General features: G+C 40.4%; 1 protein-coding gene across 5 annotated transcripts in view; it reads right to left on the bottom strand.

The window, feature by feature from the left end:
- Positions 1-19,697, bottom strand: part of LOC119738683 (WASH complex subunit 2-like) — a 66,701-nt gene that overhangs the window by 16,792 nt on the left and 30,212 nt on the right. Inside the window, exons 12-26 of one of the 5 annotated variants that reach the window (XM_038213605.1) lie at positions 19,078-19,219; positions 17,676-17,761; positions 16,436-16,563; positions 12,180-12,321; positions 11,205-11,329; positions 9,514-9,725; positions 8,537-8,663; positions 7,515-7,612; positions 7,143-7,242; positions 6,540-6,647; positions 5,939-6,061; positions 4,867-5,112; positions 4,675-4,812; positions 3,484-3,636; positions 2,114-2,263 (exon numbers count right to left, since the gene is read on the bottom strand). In XM_038213605.1, coding sequence (XP_038069533.1) covers positions 2,114-2,263; positions 3,484-3,636; positions 4,675-4,812; positions 4,867-5,112; positions 5,939-6,061; positions 6,540-6,647; positions 7,143-7,242; positions 7,515-7,612; positions 8,537-8,663; positions 9,514-9,725; positions 11,205-11,329; positions 12,180-12,321; positions 16,436-16,563; positions 17,676-17,761; positions 19,078-19,219 — 2,078 coding nt within the window. Of the gene's footprint in view, positions 1-2,113; positions 2,264-3,483; positions 3,637-4,674; positions 5,113-5,938; positions 6,062-6,539; positions 6,648-7,142; positions 7,243-7,514; positions 7,613-8,536; positions 8,664-9,513; positions 9,726-11,204; positions 11,330-12,179; positions 12,322-16,435; positions 16,564-17,675; positions 17,762-19,076; positions 19,220-19,697 lie in introns of all 5 variants that reach the window. The other 4 variants (XM_038213603.1, XM_038213601.1, XM_038213604.1 and 1 more) reach the window with 4 other exon arrangements.

The following is a 19,697-nucleotide window of genomic DNA, read 5'->3' as shown; positions in this document are numbered from 1 at the left end:
AAAGGTGCATACACATGGTTTGGAGTTACAACGAAACAAGCAAAGATGTGCTAAACGGGAGAAGAAAAACTACCAAAGCAATGTAAAGTGTAATACATACACGAACGGTCTATACAAGCATGAGTTTTATTGTGAGGCGTTTTGGCAAAATGAGACGGAAACGGGCACAGGCTGTGGTGGAGAAAATGCAAAAAAAAAAACGTATGGGGCTGATTGGAATTTTTTTAATATACATATTTCAAAGCAATAGTATAAAGGTCATGGAATATAAGTGTTTTAAGGGAAAAAAACATGGAATTCTTCATTTTCACTACTACAAAAACTCGAAACTTTTTACTATTTTTGAAATGTTGATTTTTAATACCTGCAAACCCTCCTTTCGACCTCTGCCCAGTTCTGTCCCATTCTGCCAGAACACCTCACAATTAGCACAATGTCTTCTAGTAAGCAGGTTATATAACTAAAGGTCAACTAGAATGAACTTCAACTAGCAACAGGTCAACTAGCACGAGATCTGCTAGTAATGAAGTAAACCAGTGGTAAACTGGAATAAGTTGAAATGGCTTGGGGTTAGCAATAGGTCAACTAGCATGAGATCTGCTAGTAATAAAGTCAGCCAGTGGTAAACTGGAATAAGTTGAAATGGCTTGGGGTTAGCAATAGGTCAACTAGCATGAGATCTGCTAGTAATGAAGTAAACCAGTGGTAAACTGGAATAAGTTGAAATGGCTTGGGGTTAGCAATAGGTCAACTAGCATGAGATCTGCTAGTAATGAAGTAAACCAGTGGTAAACTGGAATAAGTTGATATGGCTTGGGGTTAGCAATAGGTCAACTAGCATGAGATCTGCTAGTAATGAAGTAAACCAGTGGTAAACTGGAATAAGTTGAAATGGCTTGGGGTTAGCAATAGGTCAACTAGCATGAGATCTGCTAGTAATGAAGTAAACCAGTGGTAAACTGGAATAAGTTGAAATGGCTTGGGGTTAGCAATAGGTCAACTAGCATGAGATCTGCTAGTAATGAAGTAAACCAGTGGTAAACTGGAATAAGTTGAAATGGCCTGGGGTCATCTATCAAAAGAAAAACAATCCTTATTCAACTTCTGTACCCATTAGTAAACCAGGAAGACTCCCACGAATAACAAAATCTTGAACTTGGCAACACTGAGTTTACTTGAATTTTGTGACTCAAGAGAGAGAGGAACCTTCAATTTCATGACTCAACAAAGAACGGAAACTAGAAAGGAATGCATTAGCAAAACAGTACTTCAATAAAAAGAGCAACAAATTTATGCTAGGTTCACACATTCCCGATTTTTAAGCCGAATCACCGCAAGTAGCAACTCTTTGAGTAAATCTGGGAATGGTTCTTGGCTGCCTAGGAATGATTCTGTTAGTTCGGTGAAAGATCGTTAAAGATCAGGAAGCGCCCCAACAATTTTGGACATGTTCAAAATTGTCGGGGTGATTCGGGAACCAATCTCAATTCTTGATTCATTCTTGCTATATTCATAACTAATTCTGGATATTCTTACGGCATTCTGGATATTCTTACGGCATTGTGGATATTCTTACAGCATTCTTACAAGTGTCGTAGAATTATTTTTGGTGTTAACAGTCCAGAATCATGCCGAATCATTATGAATGTACAAATATTATAGGAATAACTTACGAATACACCAAATCCGCATAAGTCTGGGTCATTCTGGATAATTCTTGAGTTATTCGTATGTTATTCTTGACAACAATTCGGTATTATTCTGTACTAACTCACAATCATTCGGCTTGGTTCGGTCTGATTCAGCTTCCAATTCGTACCTAGTTCTTGATTATTTTTACAAACAGGGAATCAGTGTTAATTTCTTCCGCTGCCATCAAGAATGTTTATTCGGGATAGATCGGGGTGTTTGTGGCAATAATTCAGGAATGTGTGAACCTAGCATTAGCAATGTTACACCAAGAATGGCACATGTAAGACAAATTGTAATTAAGCCCGTTCTAAGAAAGAGGAATCTCATGAAATGAGAGAGAGCAAAGAATAGGAACTGCTGCTAGCTCAGAAAAATGAAAGCAGAAACAAAAGGATAATATTGGAAATGAAAATGGTCCAACCTGTAACATGCTAATTCTCTTTCCCCCAGCCTTAGCCAAGGGGGGTTTGACTGAGCGGATGACAGAGGCTGGCTTATTGGAAGACGCTGCCGAAAACGGCTTGGGGCTGATGTTCTCCGAAATGGAACTCGCACTTGGCGTACGGTTGCGCTGTTTGTTTTTGGAAGTGGGAGGCAATCATACACACATGCATTTATCTTATCTTGGGTAAAATCACGAATGAACAAGTAGCTAGATATCCAGGAAAACACCGTTTTAAAGTTCTGTCCACGGATCACAAAAAAAGGTATGTGTTCTTTCAGCAAAACGAAAACAATTCACACACATTCTTATGTGATTTGTTTTCGTTTTGCTGAAAGAAAACTGAACTTTTTTGTGATCCGTGGACAGAACCTTAAAACGGCGGTTGTGTTTAAAACTCCGTAACTTGAAAAGTACATGAGTAATTTGAATAAGTCTTGTACTAAAAGAAAGCTTATGAATTGGGCTTTCATATCTTAGATTTTGAAAGTGTTACATGCAGAACTTCACTAAAACAATGGTCCTGACATTTGGGTTTTTTTTTTTCTACTCACCATGCTCACCCTGTACAGGGAAATTTTAAAATGGTAACAATGACTACTTTCAACTCGTGTTACTACACATAGCTACAGTCATGCATCTAGATTACCACATCAACAATTCGCTACTTTCTTTTTTTCCTATTTTAAGATTCTTCCCAGAATGACCATGAAATGTTTTTGTGCTTCTTTTCACATCAAAGAGTGTTACGGGCTCATTATTAAAGATGACAGGGTTTTCAATGAATGCTTTTTGACGCAATTTCAGATCTTTTTGGTTTAAAGCAAATATTTAAAAAACTGAAAAATCCTGAACCCACATTCCATACACAGATTTTTTGGGGGGTTATGTGACATAGCCAGGGACATTCTGGGTACACGACTGAATGAGTGAAACTATGGGTATATTTGTTGTACATACAGATTGTTCCATGCAATTCAAAACCATGTCTTCCACAGTGATGTACACGCAAATGTACAAATTACTGGAAAACGATGCTTGAACAGTTAGTAGCCAAATAAGCATGTTCCACACAAGGTACGTTTTGAGTATCAAGAATGGACAATATTTCACTGCCATTTTGCGTCAGGATCAGAGTCAAAAAGTATTTATTTTAATCGTTTTGTACACAGCTAACAGTTTGTTTGTAACCTTGGTCTTCTGATATTTCCAGGCCTACTTTATCGTTTACCTTAGGCAAAATCCAAAATTTAATGTAATTTGAGGCCAGAGGGAGTCGCAAATCACTGTATTTATAACCAGATACTTGTTTCTTCCGAGCCTTGATCCTCCGGTTCTTCCTGGCCTACCTTATCCTGCGTCTTGGGCTCTTCTTCCTCCTTCTTTTCCTCCTTGCTGTACTCGGAGGAGAGCTGTCTGGTGATTGCTGAGGGGTCAGAGCCCCCGAACATGGAGACCGCGCCGGCCGGCTTCTTGGGTTTAGTGGCAGCGGGGGGAGGTGACTGAAACAGAATGAATGGCATGCTATTAACAACTGATGATGATGCGAGTATAAATAACAATGTTTAATCATTTCCAGATAACAGACCGATCCATTTAGGCCCCCCCCCCCTCCAATGATGTTGACCAATCACAGCCTTGATTGATGTCGGACATACGTGCACAAAGGTCTGAACGCGCGTTTGACGCACATCATTGCTACATACAGTGTGGCATTGACGAGGTGCATGTATTGTTTCCCCAAGTACGTAGTGGGCCAGGTTTAATGGCGCAGTCCGTTATTTATTCCCCAATTCTTCAGGATTCCAATACATTTGATTGGAAAACTTATGATTTTTTACATTGAAATCAGATACATTTATCTAAGAATAGATTTTTATTTTAATCTTTTTTTGTTTTAATTTTTATGTTTGTCTTTGTATCTGTTATCAAAAAAGGTTTTGATTGTCATATTCAACAGGGTGAAAAACCCACTATGGAAGACAATTTGCCATCTTTTGAACTGCTATTTCGGTTAAACGTTAGTTTTCCGATTGTACATCAAATGATTTAAATCAAACAACTCTGGTAGTTAGGCCCTTTATGTATGAAATTCCATCAAAAACGTTAACCAATTAGCAAGTTGCATTACATTGTACTATATTGTATTCATATCCTGATGAATGCATATAAAGTTATAGGGTAGTTGTTGGCGGTGGTGATGGTACTAAGCAAGGTGGTTTGGGGCAATGCAGGGACTAGTGGGTGACCAAGATGGATTGGCAACCACTAACACAGATTGCCAAACATATTAATTTGAAATAAATTTTGTTTCCCACTTAAAAAAGAAAGTGTTTTTCCTCATTATCTTACCTTCTGTCAAAGGAAAGCTCGCACATTGGAAAGGTAGGAAACAAAAGACAGACGGACAGAAAAGCAGACAGGGTAACCAGAATGATATGATAAACAAGAGAAATTAAAACATTAACAGATATAGGCCAATAACCTCAAGCCATGCTTCTAGGAAAATAAATTCTTACTGCTGAATGAGAGAGACTTACTTGATCCCCTAACAAGGGGTCACTGTGGGCAGGGACATCACCAGTATCCACAGCCTCCTTGTTCTTCGCCGGCTTTGCTTTGACTTCCGGCGTGGCTGGTTTTGCCTTGACCTCGGGCGTGGCCGGTTTGGCCTTGACCTCAGGCGTGGCCGGTTTTGCTTTGACCTCGGGCGTGGCCGGTTTGGCCTTGACCTCAAGGGGCGGGGGTTTGGTCCTGCCTCCCCCGAATAAATCTTCATCATCATCATCGTCATCGCCAAACAGATCCACCTTGGAACTGGCCCTGGGCTTGGTTGCGGGCTCTGCCTTCTTGGCGGGCGGGGCCTTGGAGGCCGGCTTGGGCGTGGCCTTGGCGAAGAGATCGTCCTCGTCCTCGTCGCTGAAGAGGCTCTTGGAGGCCCCGGAGGCAGAGCGCGGCTTATCGAGGTTTGAATCGGGCTGATGTTTTAGTGGGCACAAGAGAAGTTTAATATCCCTATTCATAAAGCTATGATGAACCTCGGACAGCTCTTTGACAAGTAAAACTCAACAATCTTTCCACTTTAAGATGCAAATTAAGTTAAGGGAGCTTGTCATAATCTAACCAAGTCATGTGACACTTTTGAAAACCTTAACATTTTGTGAAATAAGTGCATTTGACTTGTTTTCGATGAAGAACACCAACATGGTTTCCTCAAGACTACTAAAATTTGTCTCACAGAAAAAGTCATGACAAATGAAACTTCTGCAAGTCTGCACAAATTGCCAGTGGCAGTGTCACATTGTGTGGTTAATAACATGTGCACGAAAATCTACAAACACCCAGCCATAATTAAATTGATACTAATTACTTGATCAATTATTTGAAAATAATAAATTCTGTCATAATCAGTAGTGGTAGGGCTAGTTTATGACAAGTCCCCTTGTAATTACATTTCCCTGCATCCATTACTAAATAAAAGGAATCTGAATTATTGGTGTGAGTTTGGTAAAATTTTATTCCACTTTTCAAACTACAATAGCACTGCCTAGCTGATGAAGTTAACAAATCTTGAAGCTCATGGGAATTATCAATCATTCTCTCTTTGACTGAGAAATCCTGGAAATCTTCCACCATTGACACTTTGGCTCTTCCCAAAACTTAATGTCGGCACAAAAAATCTGACAAAATATTGTCAATTTTAGACTAAAAGTTGAAAAAAAATGGTGTGATTTCTTTCAGAAAGGAAGACAGACAGAAAAGGAGAAAGTTTCTGGGAAAAAAAAAATTTGGTTTCTTTCTTACCTTGGTAGCCGAGACGGGGCTGGTTGACCCGAACAGGTCAACAGGGGGCGCTTCTTCCTTGATGTTGAAGAGAACATCCTCGTCATCAAACACACTCTTGCTCTTAGTTCGGTGCCTTGTCACCTGATGAAAACAACGAAATGAAGAAACTTCAGAAATATTGTAATCATATCAGATTCTTAAATCAGGATAATTCTTTGGTTTTTGGACTCTGGGCACAACCTGTAGTTGACAAAACGTACGTACATTTAGCAATAAAAGGTCCTATACAGGACGTAGTAAAAAAAAGAAGGAATCTAACAATAACGGGTAGTTTGTGAAAGTTATGAGCTTAAACACTTTTAAAGTGGCGTAATCTTAAAGGATGATTCATTAGCATTCCATGGATACCTTATTTGCATCTCTTCAGTTACGGATGACCAAGCACCATTGATTTCAAAACAAAGGCCAAAAAACTCTTTTTCCAAGTTTGCTGAATCAGTAGTGGGATAAGTAGTCTGAAAAATGCGCTGTCACTTTGGACAAAGTCTACAAAAACTACTAAAACAGAAAGTGACATTTAACTTAAAATGTGCATTATTGTAATGAGTTGTGTTCTTACTGGTCCATCGCTATTGGCCTCTGCTGCACCACCAAAGAGCTGATCGTCCTGCTCCTCATCGTCAAACAGACTCAGGGTTGTTCTGGATTTGGGAGTCTTGTCTCGCTTCTGGAGAAATCCATAACAAAACATGAGTGTTACACGATTCTGAACATTGTGTTATGTTCCAATGGGATTACTTCCAGTTCAAGTCAATAGCATGTAATGTTACATGTTATCGGGCAAGAATGACTCTCTCTACATGTGAGCATGCCGAGTTGAGAACAGCCCATTCACGAACAACAGAAAATCCGAAAGAGAGCTTCAAAATGGAAAGACTGCTGTACATATTTTCATTGCCTTTGAATTTTCATTTTTGTTGGACCTTCAGTCTACTGTACTCTGACTGACTGAGTCACTGACTGACCAACATGACCGAATCACCAAGTATAAATAACGCCATAAACTTAGATTTTCAGGTCCGGCTTGACAATATCGCCAAAGACTTAAAACTGAGACTTTTGACTTGACAAGCCTACTCTTGTTCCATTTTCATCACAGATTTTCATCAGCAAACCCCCCCCCCAAAAAAAAAAACCAAAATAAAGTGATTAGAAATCAGACCTTAACAGGAGCTGGTTCTGGCTCTTCTGCCTTGGGTGACGTGCTGAACATGTCTGCATCTCCAAACAGTGCCACACCTCCAACTGGCTTCTTCTTAGTCCTAGCAAAGAAAACACATTTACAAAAGGGTCAATTTAAACACTCAGGATCCAAAGCATGTCCCTGATACCTTGGCACTTTGTAGTTTGCCATTCAAGTATCAGTAGACTTCAAACATTTTTTTTATTTGTTGAGTACTGTTTTAGGTTGTTTGCTATTCATAATCACTCTTGGAGGATGACTGCATTAAGGAGTGCATCAAATGTATAACATCATTGATGTCAGATGTAACAGGGACAGGAAACAAAAATGGACCTCAAACAATTAGCTTACGTTTCTTTTGGTTTAGAGGTCGCTCCAAACAGGTCATCATCCCCGTCACCCTCGATGTCGTCAAACAGACCACCGGACGCCTTCTTCTTCATGTCAGGCTGCGATTGGTTGAACAACATGTAAATATTCAAATATTCAAATTTCCAATATTGAAATATTCAAACAACTTCAAAAGGACAACGCATAAAGAAAGAATTGATATCTCGATACAGAGGTTGGCTAAGAGATGTCAGGCTGCGATTGGTTGAACAACATGTAAATATTCAAATATTCTAATTTCAAATATTCAAACAACTCCAAAAGGACAACCGCATGAAGAAAGAACTGATATCTAGATACAGAGGTTGCCTAAGAGATCAAAACATGGGAACCATGAGAGTTGTACACTCATAATCACAAGTGTATCACAAGCAAATTACAAGAAAAATCACAAGTCTCTAGTCTCAAGTCAAGTAAAAAGCTATTCAAATAAACTGTGCCAAAAAGGAGGTTTTTTTTTTAACAATTTTGAGAACCCAGTGGACGGATACACTGCATGCGCCTACTGATTTGCACATGTATCTCACGAAGTAAGAACAACTCATTTTTTTCTGAATGTGCACAAAGTCACAGCGTCTTTCAGTGATCATCAGGCGTCGTCGTCATCACTGTGCTTGAATGTCCCTTCCAAATGTCTCCCCCAACTCTCCCTTTCTTACCACTGAGGGGGTACTTGTGCACAAAGTTTATTTGTTTGTCAGGGTTCGTTTCCTCTTACTTGTAATCTAATTGACCTATCGCCATTTGCGAGTTAGCCACGCCCCTTAGACCAGCCTATGGAATTTTGTACGTTAAGTTTTGTTTGTCTCAGATTTTGCGCGTTCTGCGTCCATTTGTATAGTCATGAATTGGATAACATTTCACAAGCTGCGTTGACGGGACTCTACCGCGATAGGTTGATTGTGATTGAGCTGTGTTTGACTCGATTACAACTTTGGTTACTCAGTAAAACAACTGCTCGATATTGTATTAAAAAGAATCACCTTGCTCGCAGGCGCAGTCTTTGCAGCTGGGGGGACTTTGATGTTCTCCTTGTCAGCAAACAGTGCGTCTTCCTCACCCTCTGAATCACCAAACAGGGGAGGTTTAGACTTGCTGGGGGCAGGTTGACTGCATGGAAAGGGATGGGGTGAAATCATAACAACACAGCGATTACTACAGAGCAGAGTATGAAATAAATATTCATAAATACCTCAGACAGTTTACGCATTCCTATTGGTCGAGAGCCCGTCACGTGGCCGGTCTTAAACGGATGATAAAGACATGGCTTGCTGGTCTTAAACACTTTTCCAGTGACCCAATAAAATGTGGACTCCTAAAAATCCAGTGCCTCTTATCGTTTCATTGGTTGAACGTTCACAATCCTCACAGGCATGCGCAACACTACCAGGGAGTCAGAATTTTATAGTTCTAAATTCAATACGCAACGCGCCAGGTGCGTTCTGCGCGACATCGCGCAGAACATGCTACGCGCGCGTCAATCTCCATAAAAGGGTTGTTTACATCTTACTCGTCAGCTGAACACTCCATTATTTTGCAAGAGGGATGTTTCAAAAAGCATAAAGTGAATTTGTTGAACAAAATCGGGATGTTTTGAACGAATTATATGATTATTTTTTACCGAAAAGGTATTTATGAATGGGAATAAATATGTGCTCCGTCGGTATTTATCACTCTGTTTAAGACCACTTAGAGTCTGGGTGCTGATAATTACCCTCGCCTCCGGCTCGGGTAATTATCAGCCCCCAGACTCTAAGTGGTCTTAAACAAACTTGAATCCCTCATTTGAGACATCCGAAAGCACACATTGAATTGAAATGAAAAGGAACAAAAAAAAGCTGCCCAGTATCATATAACTAATTGTAAATATCTATCTTAGGGTACAGGATGTGGAAAAACTTAAGTGCAAAATTTGTGGTTTTATAAAGCAGTGAAATCAGGGCTGGGGTTGGTTCCATACCTCTTGGCATTCTCAGCAAACAGGTCTCCGTCTTCCTCATCAAACATCCCTCCTGTCTTCTGCGGTGCAGGCTTGGGTTCTTTCTTGGCTACCGGTGGAGGGGTTGGTTTATCGTAATGTCCTTCCTCCTCTTCATCATCATGGTGCCCGGATGCTCGCTTGGCGGCTAGCGGGTCCAGGGTGCCAAACATGGACACAGCACCAGCTGGACGCTGTGGGGTGCAACAATACCGAGTGGTGTTGTTTTTTTCGTTAACCCTACAAACTCCGGCATTTTCAAATAACCTTCTTAAATCATCCAAATTCACTGTGCGCATCACCACCAAATGGTACTTTCTTTGTCTGTTCACTTTGAAGGAATCAAGCTCTCGGTGCAGTTATTATGTAGGGGCTCTTGCTTCCTCAATCCTGCAAAATCACCAAACCTCCTCGTGGAGTTTGAAGGATCTGGCAAAGTTAGATGGATAAACAATCTGCTGTATAGGTGCAGAGTAATGTTGTGCATCGAGTCGGGTTGATCAGGTCAAACCCACCCAGACATTATAGATATAAACCAAATCTGAAACGATACCAATCTGAACTCCCAAAGTCTGACCCGACCAGACCAGACAAAAATTCAAGGAAAAATCGACCCGAACCGGAACCGACCTAAAAAACCCAAAATATCTGGTTTGGGCAACTGTGTCCGCTTTTTGTGCCTGAACTTACCTGCATCGCGTGAAAATCATCATCTTTCAATAACTGAATCATATTGTACGGTACGATGAAGACTCATAAGGTGACCTACATGTTATAAACATTGTGCGTGATAGACCGCAAACCACATGCACAATTGCGCGGCGGGTTGACGTTGGTCGTACTGGGCACAGTAATTCTATAATAACATTACACCTCTTGAATTTTTGAACTGCTTTGGGGTTGTTTTTTTGGGGCTTATTTCCGGTTCGGGAAATGATGGAAAAACCGACACGATCCGAATCAAAGTCAGTTGGGGGTCGGGTCGGTTTCGGGTCGGGTTTGCACAGCATTATCCCAGTCATACAGGGTTCAAACAGAATTGAACAACATATTTGTATTCTGATGTAACGTAAATCCTGAAAACATGAGTTTGTACAAATGTACATTGTTTTTAAAGTCTTCACTTTTGAGTACATTTCCATGAGTACGAGTACTTTGCTATGACTATGAGTGCTTATAATTTTTTTCTAACTAGTGCGAGTAGTACAAATACATTTTCATGAGTACGAATTCAACTACCAAAAAATGTACATGTACTTGAGTACTAGTATGAGTATGAGAATGAGTACGAGTGCATGTACTACAACACTGCAAGGTAGATACCAAGTATTTTTTCTATCCATTTTTTCATATATCCATTATTTTAAATATCTTAATTCTGCGAAGTACAATAGAAAAGTGGAAGTACCAAGAATTCTTTCTGCTAATGCATTTTAGTCAGTGTGAAACCTCCTCTAGAATCACTGTGTATGACGGAATGAAAAGGGGAAAATGCAAAATTAAACAGGCGGAAAGTTGAGGTTTACCCAAGGCTTACAAATTTTACCAGGATTTTTGCAGGGTACCTTGGCATTCAACCCTGAATTACTGCGTATTTAGTTTATATTCTTCCCCATTAGTGGAAGGAAATGAGTTTAACCAATCAGTGTTAGATTGTGAAATGTTGAACTGACCTTCTTCTTGGAATCTGCTCTCTGTCTCGGAGCCTCGGCAGCTGCAGGTTTCTCAGTGGTGCCTCCTCCAAACAGTTCACCATCATCTTCATCATCAAACAGGTCTACTGACTTCTTGGCAGCTTCTACAAATCAATACATGAAATACATTATGTGACCCTCTAGCACAAAAGCAGGCGGAAGACGCACGGCTGTGTTTTGAGATACAGCCTATGATATAGTCTATAGAATATTGATGAACATGTGGAACTGAAAATACGGTACCTAAAACTCTGTCATATTTTTTCAATTCTCATATTCTATGTATCATTGGAAAGTTTATTCAATGTCCTTTCCAATAAGCCCCAAATCCCAGTTTTCTAAAATTGTTCGAAGTGGCTGGTTTTGTGCAGGAGCATGTTGTCCCATAAACTAAAACTGAACTTCTGGGTGTCTACTTCTTGAAGTCTGAGAACATGCCACTTTCAATAATTCTCGCCACTGAACAATGTTTTTGAACACTATATTCGATGCTTTCTGAGGGTTTCGGAGAAACACTCCCAATCTAACTTGGGTGGGTCATGAACCTAGGGCCTTTTGCTTACAAGTACAGAAGCTATTTTGGCATAGGCTTTTGGCATGGACCACAGACTGTACAGGGCTTAAATTACTTGAGCTAAAAGTGAAACCTCAAACTTCAATTAATGTTTCTCGATGTGAACAATTCTTACAAAAGTGTTATCCTGACTTGCTATCCAATAAAATTATGTATCATCAAAAATAAAATGTTTCAAGTTTGTCCTCTTTTTTAAAGCTACATTTCTGTTTCAAATTTCCCAAATACATTTTCTGAGATGAATCCTACGTCAGCAATCATGACAAAACACGCAGTTTTTATTCTGATGATGCCAATCTTTCAACCATCAGTTATTTGTGTATAGAATCTGATGCTTATTGCAAAGAATTTAAAAAAGGAAGATTTTGACTTCACGATACCTTTCTTAGCCGGTTTACTTGCAGGTTCAGCGAACAGACCACTATAATCGTCGTCGTCAAACAATCCCCCGCCGCCTCCCGCTGCTTCGGTTGCCTTGGGTGCCTTCTTGGCGGCTTCCTGTTTCTTCTTTCTGGACGATTCCTTTGTGGAAGGAAAAATCAAACGAAACATTAGTCTCTGACGTCAATTTTTGCCTTTCCTTTACTGATATGAACGATGCACATTGATGGTTTTAAGACAAACTAATGCCTGAACCCTACATGTCTTAGTAAACTACATGCAAAAATCAACACATTCGATCTGGCTGTGCTCCGTGGTCAGACATGGGTCGTATGGCTGCAGCCTAAGGCGCCTTTACATGCCTTCGGCTTGACCACGTTGTAGCTGCCTTCTTTGCAATTCAGCTTCTCAGCTGTGAGTAAGGATGATTAGCTCCCAAAAATGTGTTTATTTATGTACACTACCATCTTCGAACAAAATTTGCTTCATGCAAAACAAAAAGTAAAATTTACAAAACATGTCATATATTTGGAAGCATTTATAACCAGAAAGATTGTCATAGTATACAAATATTGAGTGGCTCAGCGTGGAATGGGAGGAATATTATCGCAAGGTAAAATCTGGACTTTTCCATTTCACGAGGCGAAGCCGAGTGAACTGGAAAAGTCCAGATTTTACCGAGCGATAATATTCCTCCCATTTCACAATTTAAAGCCACTCAATATTTGTTTTATATAACTGACATATAAATCCTTGTCATTTGATACATTTGAACTCTTTTTCAATACGAAACTGGAGGAAAATCTATTTCTCTAGTCCAAACCACCCCTTCACGAAAATGTTTGAACCCAACGCTGTAGCGCTGGCTCTTTGGAACAATACGCGCTACGCGCAACGCTGAACGCGCACACCAGCATGCATTTGCACACAAATACCGCGTCATGATCCTAACTGTTGAATAGTATTTCCCATTCCCCATGGGCGGATAGTACTTTTTGAGCCGCGGCGTGAATGGGAGCAATAACGAATGTCATGTGATGTGAGTTCCACCAATCAAATGGCTAGGATCTGTATGCCAGTTATATAATACTTCCTCAGGACTACCCTGCTTAATTCAACAGAGTCCAAACGGATTTTCCTGCTCAATCCACTGTGCCTCATTTTCAGTTGTCTGCTGAATCCGACGGAGTCCAACAATGCGTTATAATGCGGTTCAGTTGCCTGCTGAATCCAACATTTTGCATGAGGAATGTACATGTACACAAGGGGTTAGCTGCTCAATCCAACAGGCTCCATTGGGTATGTGACATAGTTGGATCCAGTTGGAGTCAGCAGGGTTAGGGTTAATTTTGCAAACATGCTGACAAACAGAATGTACATGATACCATGTGAAGATCCTCGTTTTCCAAGCATCATTTAGAACAGAATTCTCAGTTTCCGCGCAGTCTGGATCAACTGCTGATGAATAAGTACTACAATTTTTTTAACGAAAGCCAGTGGAAGCACTTCCGTTCATTAGGGATGGACTGCAAATGATGGGATTGACTCGGTGACTCACGTTACACAGCAAGATTTGTCATTCCGTGTCACAAATGTCAAGGTTATGTGTGCAATAATATAGGCTGGGGAGCAGGATTAAACATGCCAAAGTTGCACGACTTGCATGATTAAACAACATCACGGACATTTCATGGTTCTTTTTAATGTTAACCCTAACTCTCTAACTTAGTTTTTCTAAGTAGAAGAAGTTGTCCATCGAAATCCATCACTCCTTCTGCTTCACATATTATACTTCAGAGGCAAATCCATTAACCCTAAAAGGGCCGGGTTATTTTGACCATCTCTCAGCCACCCCCGCCCCCCAGATCTCGGCCATCGAGTGACGAAAAATTTTGAAACTCAGTACATGCATAGAGCAACTCTTCATAAACATACCCAAGAAATTTCATGACAATAGGTAAAAGGGTTTTGGAATTATGGCTAATTAATTATTCATATGTACAAATGGCAATACTGCTCTGTGTACATGACGTACATGTACATATATGGGAAAATTCAGTTTTCACGGCGCATAGCGCCGGAACAAATTTTCGCTACGCGGCAACCCGTGGTCCGATTTTTATGTTTTTGGTATCAAAAGATGCGCAAGGCGCGAGGCTAAAAAGTCATAACAGCTCGGGTTGCGAAAAAAAAAGTTTCAAAGCTATCGCGGAAAAACTTGAGGGGGCGGCGGCCCTTTTAGGGTTAAAATCCATCACAGGTGCTGGAGGATTTTGATGGACTTGGTACACATGGCTTTTCTGCCAAAATCTCCTCAAATGGGGGATGGATTTTGATGGAGTTGGTAAGGTTAGGGTTAGTAAGTTGACCCATGGGTGTATGATCTTGCTTATTCCAAATTCAGCATTTCCTTTCAACAAAAAAATTTCATTAACTGATTGAAAAGTCAGTTATATGTACCTCCACTGCTGAAGTTTTTTATATAGCCCATATCAGAGTTTAGCCATTCAGGTATGCACAAAGTTGCCATTGTGAAATAAAATTGGAAAAAAATATGAGACGCTACTTTGTATCAAGGAAAATCCGCAAATATAGGCAATATAGAAGATTTTAGGTCTCTTTCAAATGAAACGAAGATTTACAATTTCTGTAGGCTGTTTGTTTAGACTGTCCCTCATTTGACGTCAAAGGCGGCGTGGCTCAAACCGATGAGTCACATGAGAATACAAAACTTTCTAAAACATGTGAAATGGCAACTTGTGCATGTTATCTATCACTGAGCCATCGTGGCCATTGATCTAACTTGCAGCATTTTCAACATGCAACAAAAGAAATGTGTTAGTATTAATTGATGAAAACAGGCTGGCTTATGCAGTTCATTGGGCCTCATTAAACCATGCCAGATGCTGCATGCATGATTGTGAGGGGACTCACCATACTGCTACGCCTCTCCTTGGCAGCAGAGGTTGCCCTCATGAAAAGGGCTTTCTAGTGAGGTACATAGGTAGCAGGCATATGAATGAGGTTATGTACATGATATATGAAGGGGGTTTTATAATGCGCCTCTCCTTGGAAGCAGAGGTTGCCCTCATGAAAAGGGTTTTCTAGTGAGGTACATATGTACATTTAGTTTGCAGGTATATGAATGAGGTTATGTAAATGATATATGAAGAGGGTTTTCTAATGCGCCTCTCCTTGGCAGCCGAGGTTGCCCTCATGAAAAGGGCTTTCTGGTGAGGTACATGTACCTAAAAGTAACAGGCACATGATTGAGGTTATGTATGATAATATATGAAGGGGGTTTCCTGATGTGCCTCTCCTTGACAGCAGAGGTTGCCCTCATGGAAAGGGCTTTCTAGTGAGGTACATGTACATAAAGGTAGCAGGTATATGAATTAGGTTATGTATATGAAGAGGGTTTTCTAGTGAGGTGAGGTACAAACATGAATTGGGCATTTGACTTTTATGAGTGAGGTACATACATATGATGGTTTATATCAAGTGAGGTACATGTAGTAAGGGAAGCGGTTACATGAATGAGGTTCAATGACATATTTTGATAAGGGCTTTCTCTTGAGGAACATCCCCGTATCTGGAACTCAAGTCAGGCACGTACATGCATGAGATACTTATCAAGACTTTCTGGTAGGGACATGTAGTGTACATGTACATGCAGGTACATGTAAATGTGTATAATGAACATAAAGTGTCCTTCTATGCATCAGATTTATGAGGAACATGTACATACATATGAAGAGGGTTTTGTAGCGAGGTTCAATCTATACATGTGCATTAAGGATACATGCTAGAGAAAGCTACTTATAGAGTAGTACTATAATAAAGTATACACCTACATGTATACATGTATTAGGGATATCAATGAGTTACATGTGCATAAAGAGGTTTTTGTGGGGGGTTTTGCTGCGTGCAAAGTGTACAGGTACATGTATGAGGTACTGGGAATGTACACACATTTAGAAGTCACGGGTTTCAGGTAAAGCATTCAATTCACTTATGATAACTGTATGAATATTGAAACTGTCGCTACAGACAAAATGTGGAGTTGTGAGGTTAAACTATGTTCAAACTTAATTAACGTGTGCGTCATTTCCTCAAAAATAATTAGATCCGTTGCGTCAATTCATGACATCAAAGGATCTTTAAAACCATGTTACTTGTAATTAACCACGAAATCGGAAATGGAAAATGAAAGCTGGCTGTAAAAGGAAGTGGATAAAATCGTCTCTGCGCTTACCCCTGCCTCGTTGGACTTTGGCGAGCTGCCAAATAAGTTATCCTCGGCGGACGGTTCAGCAAACAGTGGCACGGCACCAGCGGGGATCTTCTTGCCGCTCTTCGTCGTTGGTTTCTCCTCCTCTTCAGCTATTAACAGACACAAAAGACAAAGGTAAAATGTCACCCGCTCCACACAAAAAAAAATAGGAAATTGTTATTTTTTCCCCAATTTATTCGTCCAAATCAACATTTCTGTGAATGAACCCGGAAACTTTAGGTATTAAAGATGTCATTCGTGACAAAAAATGAAAATCACATTTTTGACAAAATGTTTACCCTCTCAAAGTACATGTAGAGCAGGCCATGATATGATTATGCACGGCGCGACTTAATACCCTTTTTGGGTCACAAATTTCAATTAAGTTAACCCTGCGGTCACTTGAGGAGCCAGATGTTACGTGTTGATTGGTGTTAGGGGTGTACGGGAACTGGGCATCCGATTAACGGGAACTGGGTATCCAATTAACAAAAACACAGGTACCCGGGTACCTAGATACCCGTTAAGGTACCCGATGTAACGTGTTGATTGGTGTTAGGGGTGTACGGGAACTGGGCGTCCGATTAAACGGGAACTGGATATCCAATTAACAAAAACACACGTACCCGGGTACCTGGACAACCGAGTGTACCCGTTAAGGTATCCGTTAAAGAAACTCAACCCAAAAATTCAGATGTCAGAATTTTTGGTTCAGATTTGTTCATAAAGGTCCACGCAATGTGGACGGTACGACAGTGCAGCAATTCATGTGTGTATGGTGAGCACTATAGCTTTATGGTGAAAATGCAACTTTGGCGAGCATCATAAAACTGCTGAACCATGATTTTGTTTTTCCATGGAGCCTGATTTTCACTTTGAAAATTCCCCACAAATGGCATTCAAACCTTTTCTTTTTCATTGTCTGAGAAGTTACCAAGTAATTTGTCAAGTTGGTTACGGGTACCCGATCCCATAATCTGGAACCGGTTCCTGACATCAGCAGTCGGAAACTCGGGTACCCGGTTGCGATGCACAGCCCTAATTGGTGTTCAATTTCAATTGTAAAAACCCTGACAATCTTTGGACCAAAAGCAATGGGAAAAACATATCAGACATAAGTCTTGCATCCAATTAATATTTGTACAGTTGACAACGTAATCTTCAAGTACAGTACAATGGGAAATGATTTTAGTTACTGGCATGACTGCTCGGGTAAACTTACGGTTAATATCTTCATATATGTGATCATCTTTAGATCTGTGGCTGCCTGACCGTGGCTTGGGGGCTTCGTCAAATAATCCCCCCTGAAACAAACAAACAAACAATAAATAAATATCGAGCATGAAAGTTTGTTTCCCGTTCCATTATTATATCTACTAAATAGAAGATACCTTTTTGGGACTTGAGTTACAGAGTTCGTATCAGGAGCTTGCGACACCATCACGGTGTCTTTATCAACTCCTGTCTCCCGTCATGTGACCAAGCTTGGTCACGTGACAGGTCACATGAGGGCCTCAACATCGCCAGTTGATAGAGACATCATGATGGTGTTGCAAGCTCCTGATACGAGCTCTGTAACTCAAGTCCCAAAAACTATCTTCTATTTACTTAATAAAATAAATAAATAAATTACAATATAAATCAAATAAATAATTCAAAAAAAAAAAAAATCCTACATAGTCAAAACCTAAGAATATAGACTCTGTGAATGATATTGTAGATTGTAGACTTTGTGACCATTTGTGCGAATTCTATGTGCAGGAGACTCTACTTGTAAATCCTTGTTAGCTTGCAAATTGCTTGAAGAACACACTAACACGCACAAACTAGCTGAGGGAGAAACCAGAGTAGAGATTTGAAAATCAGGTTATCCTAATTTTTTTTTCAAACAGAATAACGGTTATCTGATTTCACCGGAAGTTCCCATCCAGCTCACAGTCACACCAACAAAAAGTGAAGTGTGAGACGCTACATGCATTGCCTTCCTAATTGACTTGGTGTAGTTTGCAGGATTCAGTGACCACTGGGCCTTTACAGAAACGCTCCAGAGCTGTAATGTTGACAAACATGGACGGGAACTCTCTGGTAAGGCTATTCATATACCAAGAAGACCACTAGCAAGTGAATGCAGTTACAATCAGAGACCATGGAGCGAATTGGGGGATGTTCCAGTTGTTTTCTGTAGCCTGTGTTTCACCAAAAGGAAGGCTAAATATTTTTAAGGTTGGTTTCGAATATCTGGTTTCCAAAACTGAAACCAAATAGTGGAATTTAAACTGAATTTTAAAAAATCCGGATTTAAATACCATCACTGGCACAAACTATTATCTTTACACTAGTGCCAGTAAAATTAATCACAACAACCATCTCTACCCTCACAGATACCCATTTACTCCTGGGTGGGGAGAAGTAATGAGTGACAACATGCCTTGTACAAGGGCACACGCATCACAACCCCAGGCTGGACTCGAACCCACAACCTACAAAATTACCCACAGACCACGAATTCAAAGCTCCAGATCATGAGGCCACGGCACTCCACAAAAGAAAGTAATGCCTATATCGTGCTTTCCGTCATATAAAAAATCTCAAAGCGCTTTACAAGTTCCCCCTTGTAACACACCTCTTCTTTGTCTTCGTCATCATCTCCAAACAGTCCTCCTCCTGAGCTGCTGAACAGGCCTCCCTTCTTGCTGAACGGTGAATCTTCATCCTCGTCTGCGACTGCGGTCGGCTCGGCAAACATATTTTCATCATGAGAGGCTGCTGGGGGTAGCAAATTACGAATATTCATAAATATACTTGGGAGAATTTGACCCATCCAACTACAGCAAGTCAGGTGACATGGGGAACATGATCAGTTGTTTCAGAACCGTGTCATTGTCAAGGTATTTGTCACGGGTCACAAGTCATCGCAAGTCCATCACAAGTCCATCACAAGTCTATCTCAAGTCTATCACAAGTCTATCACAAGTCTATCACAAGTCCATCACAAGTCTATCACAAGTCCATCACAAGTTCATCACAAGTCTATCACAAGTCTATCACAAGTCTATCACAAGTCTATCTCAAGTCTATCACAAGTCTATCACAAGTCCATCACAAGTCTATCACAAGTCCATCACAAGTCTATCACAAGTCCATCACAAGTCTATCACAAGTCCATCACAAGTCCATCGTAAGCCTATCATAAGCCTATCACAAGTCTATCACAAGACCTAAGGTCACAAGTCAACTCACAAGC

Source organism: Patiria miniata, unplaced genomic scaffold, assembly GCF_015706575.1.
Source record: "Patiria miniata isolate m_02_andy unplaced genomic scaffold, ASM1570657v1 HiC_scaffold_3, whole genome shotgun sequence".
In the NCBI taxonomy this organism is placed as follows: Eukaryota; Metazoa; Echinodermata; class Asteroidea; order Valvatida; family Asterinidae; genus Patiria; species Patiria miniata.
Note: the sequence above shows the minus strand (reverse complement) of the source record. Positions and strands in the feature narration are given on the sequence as shown.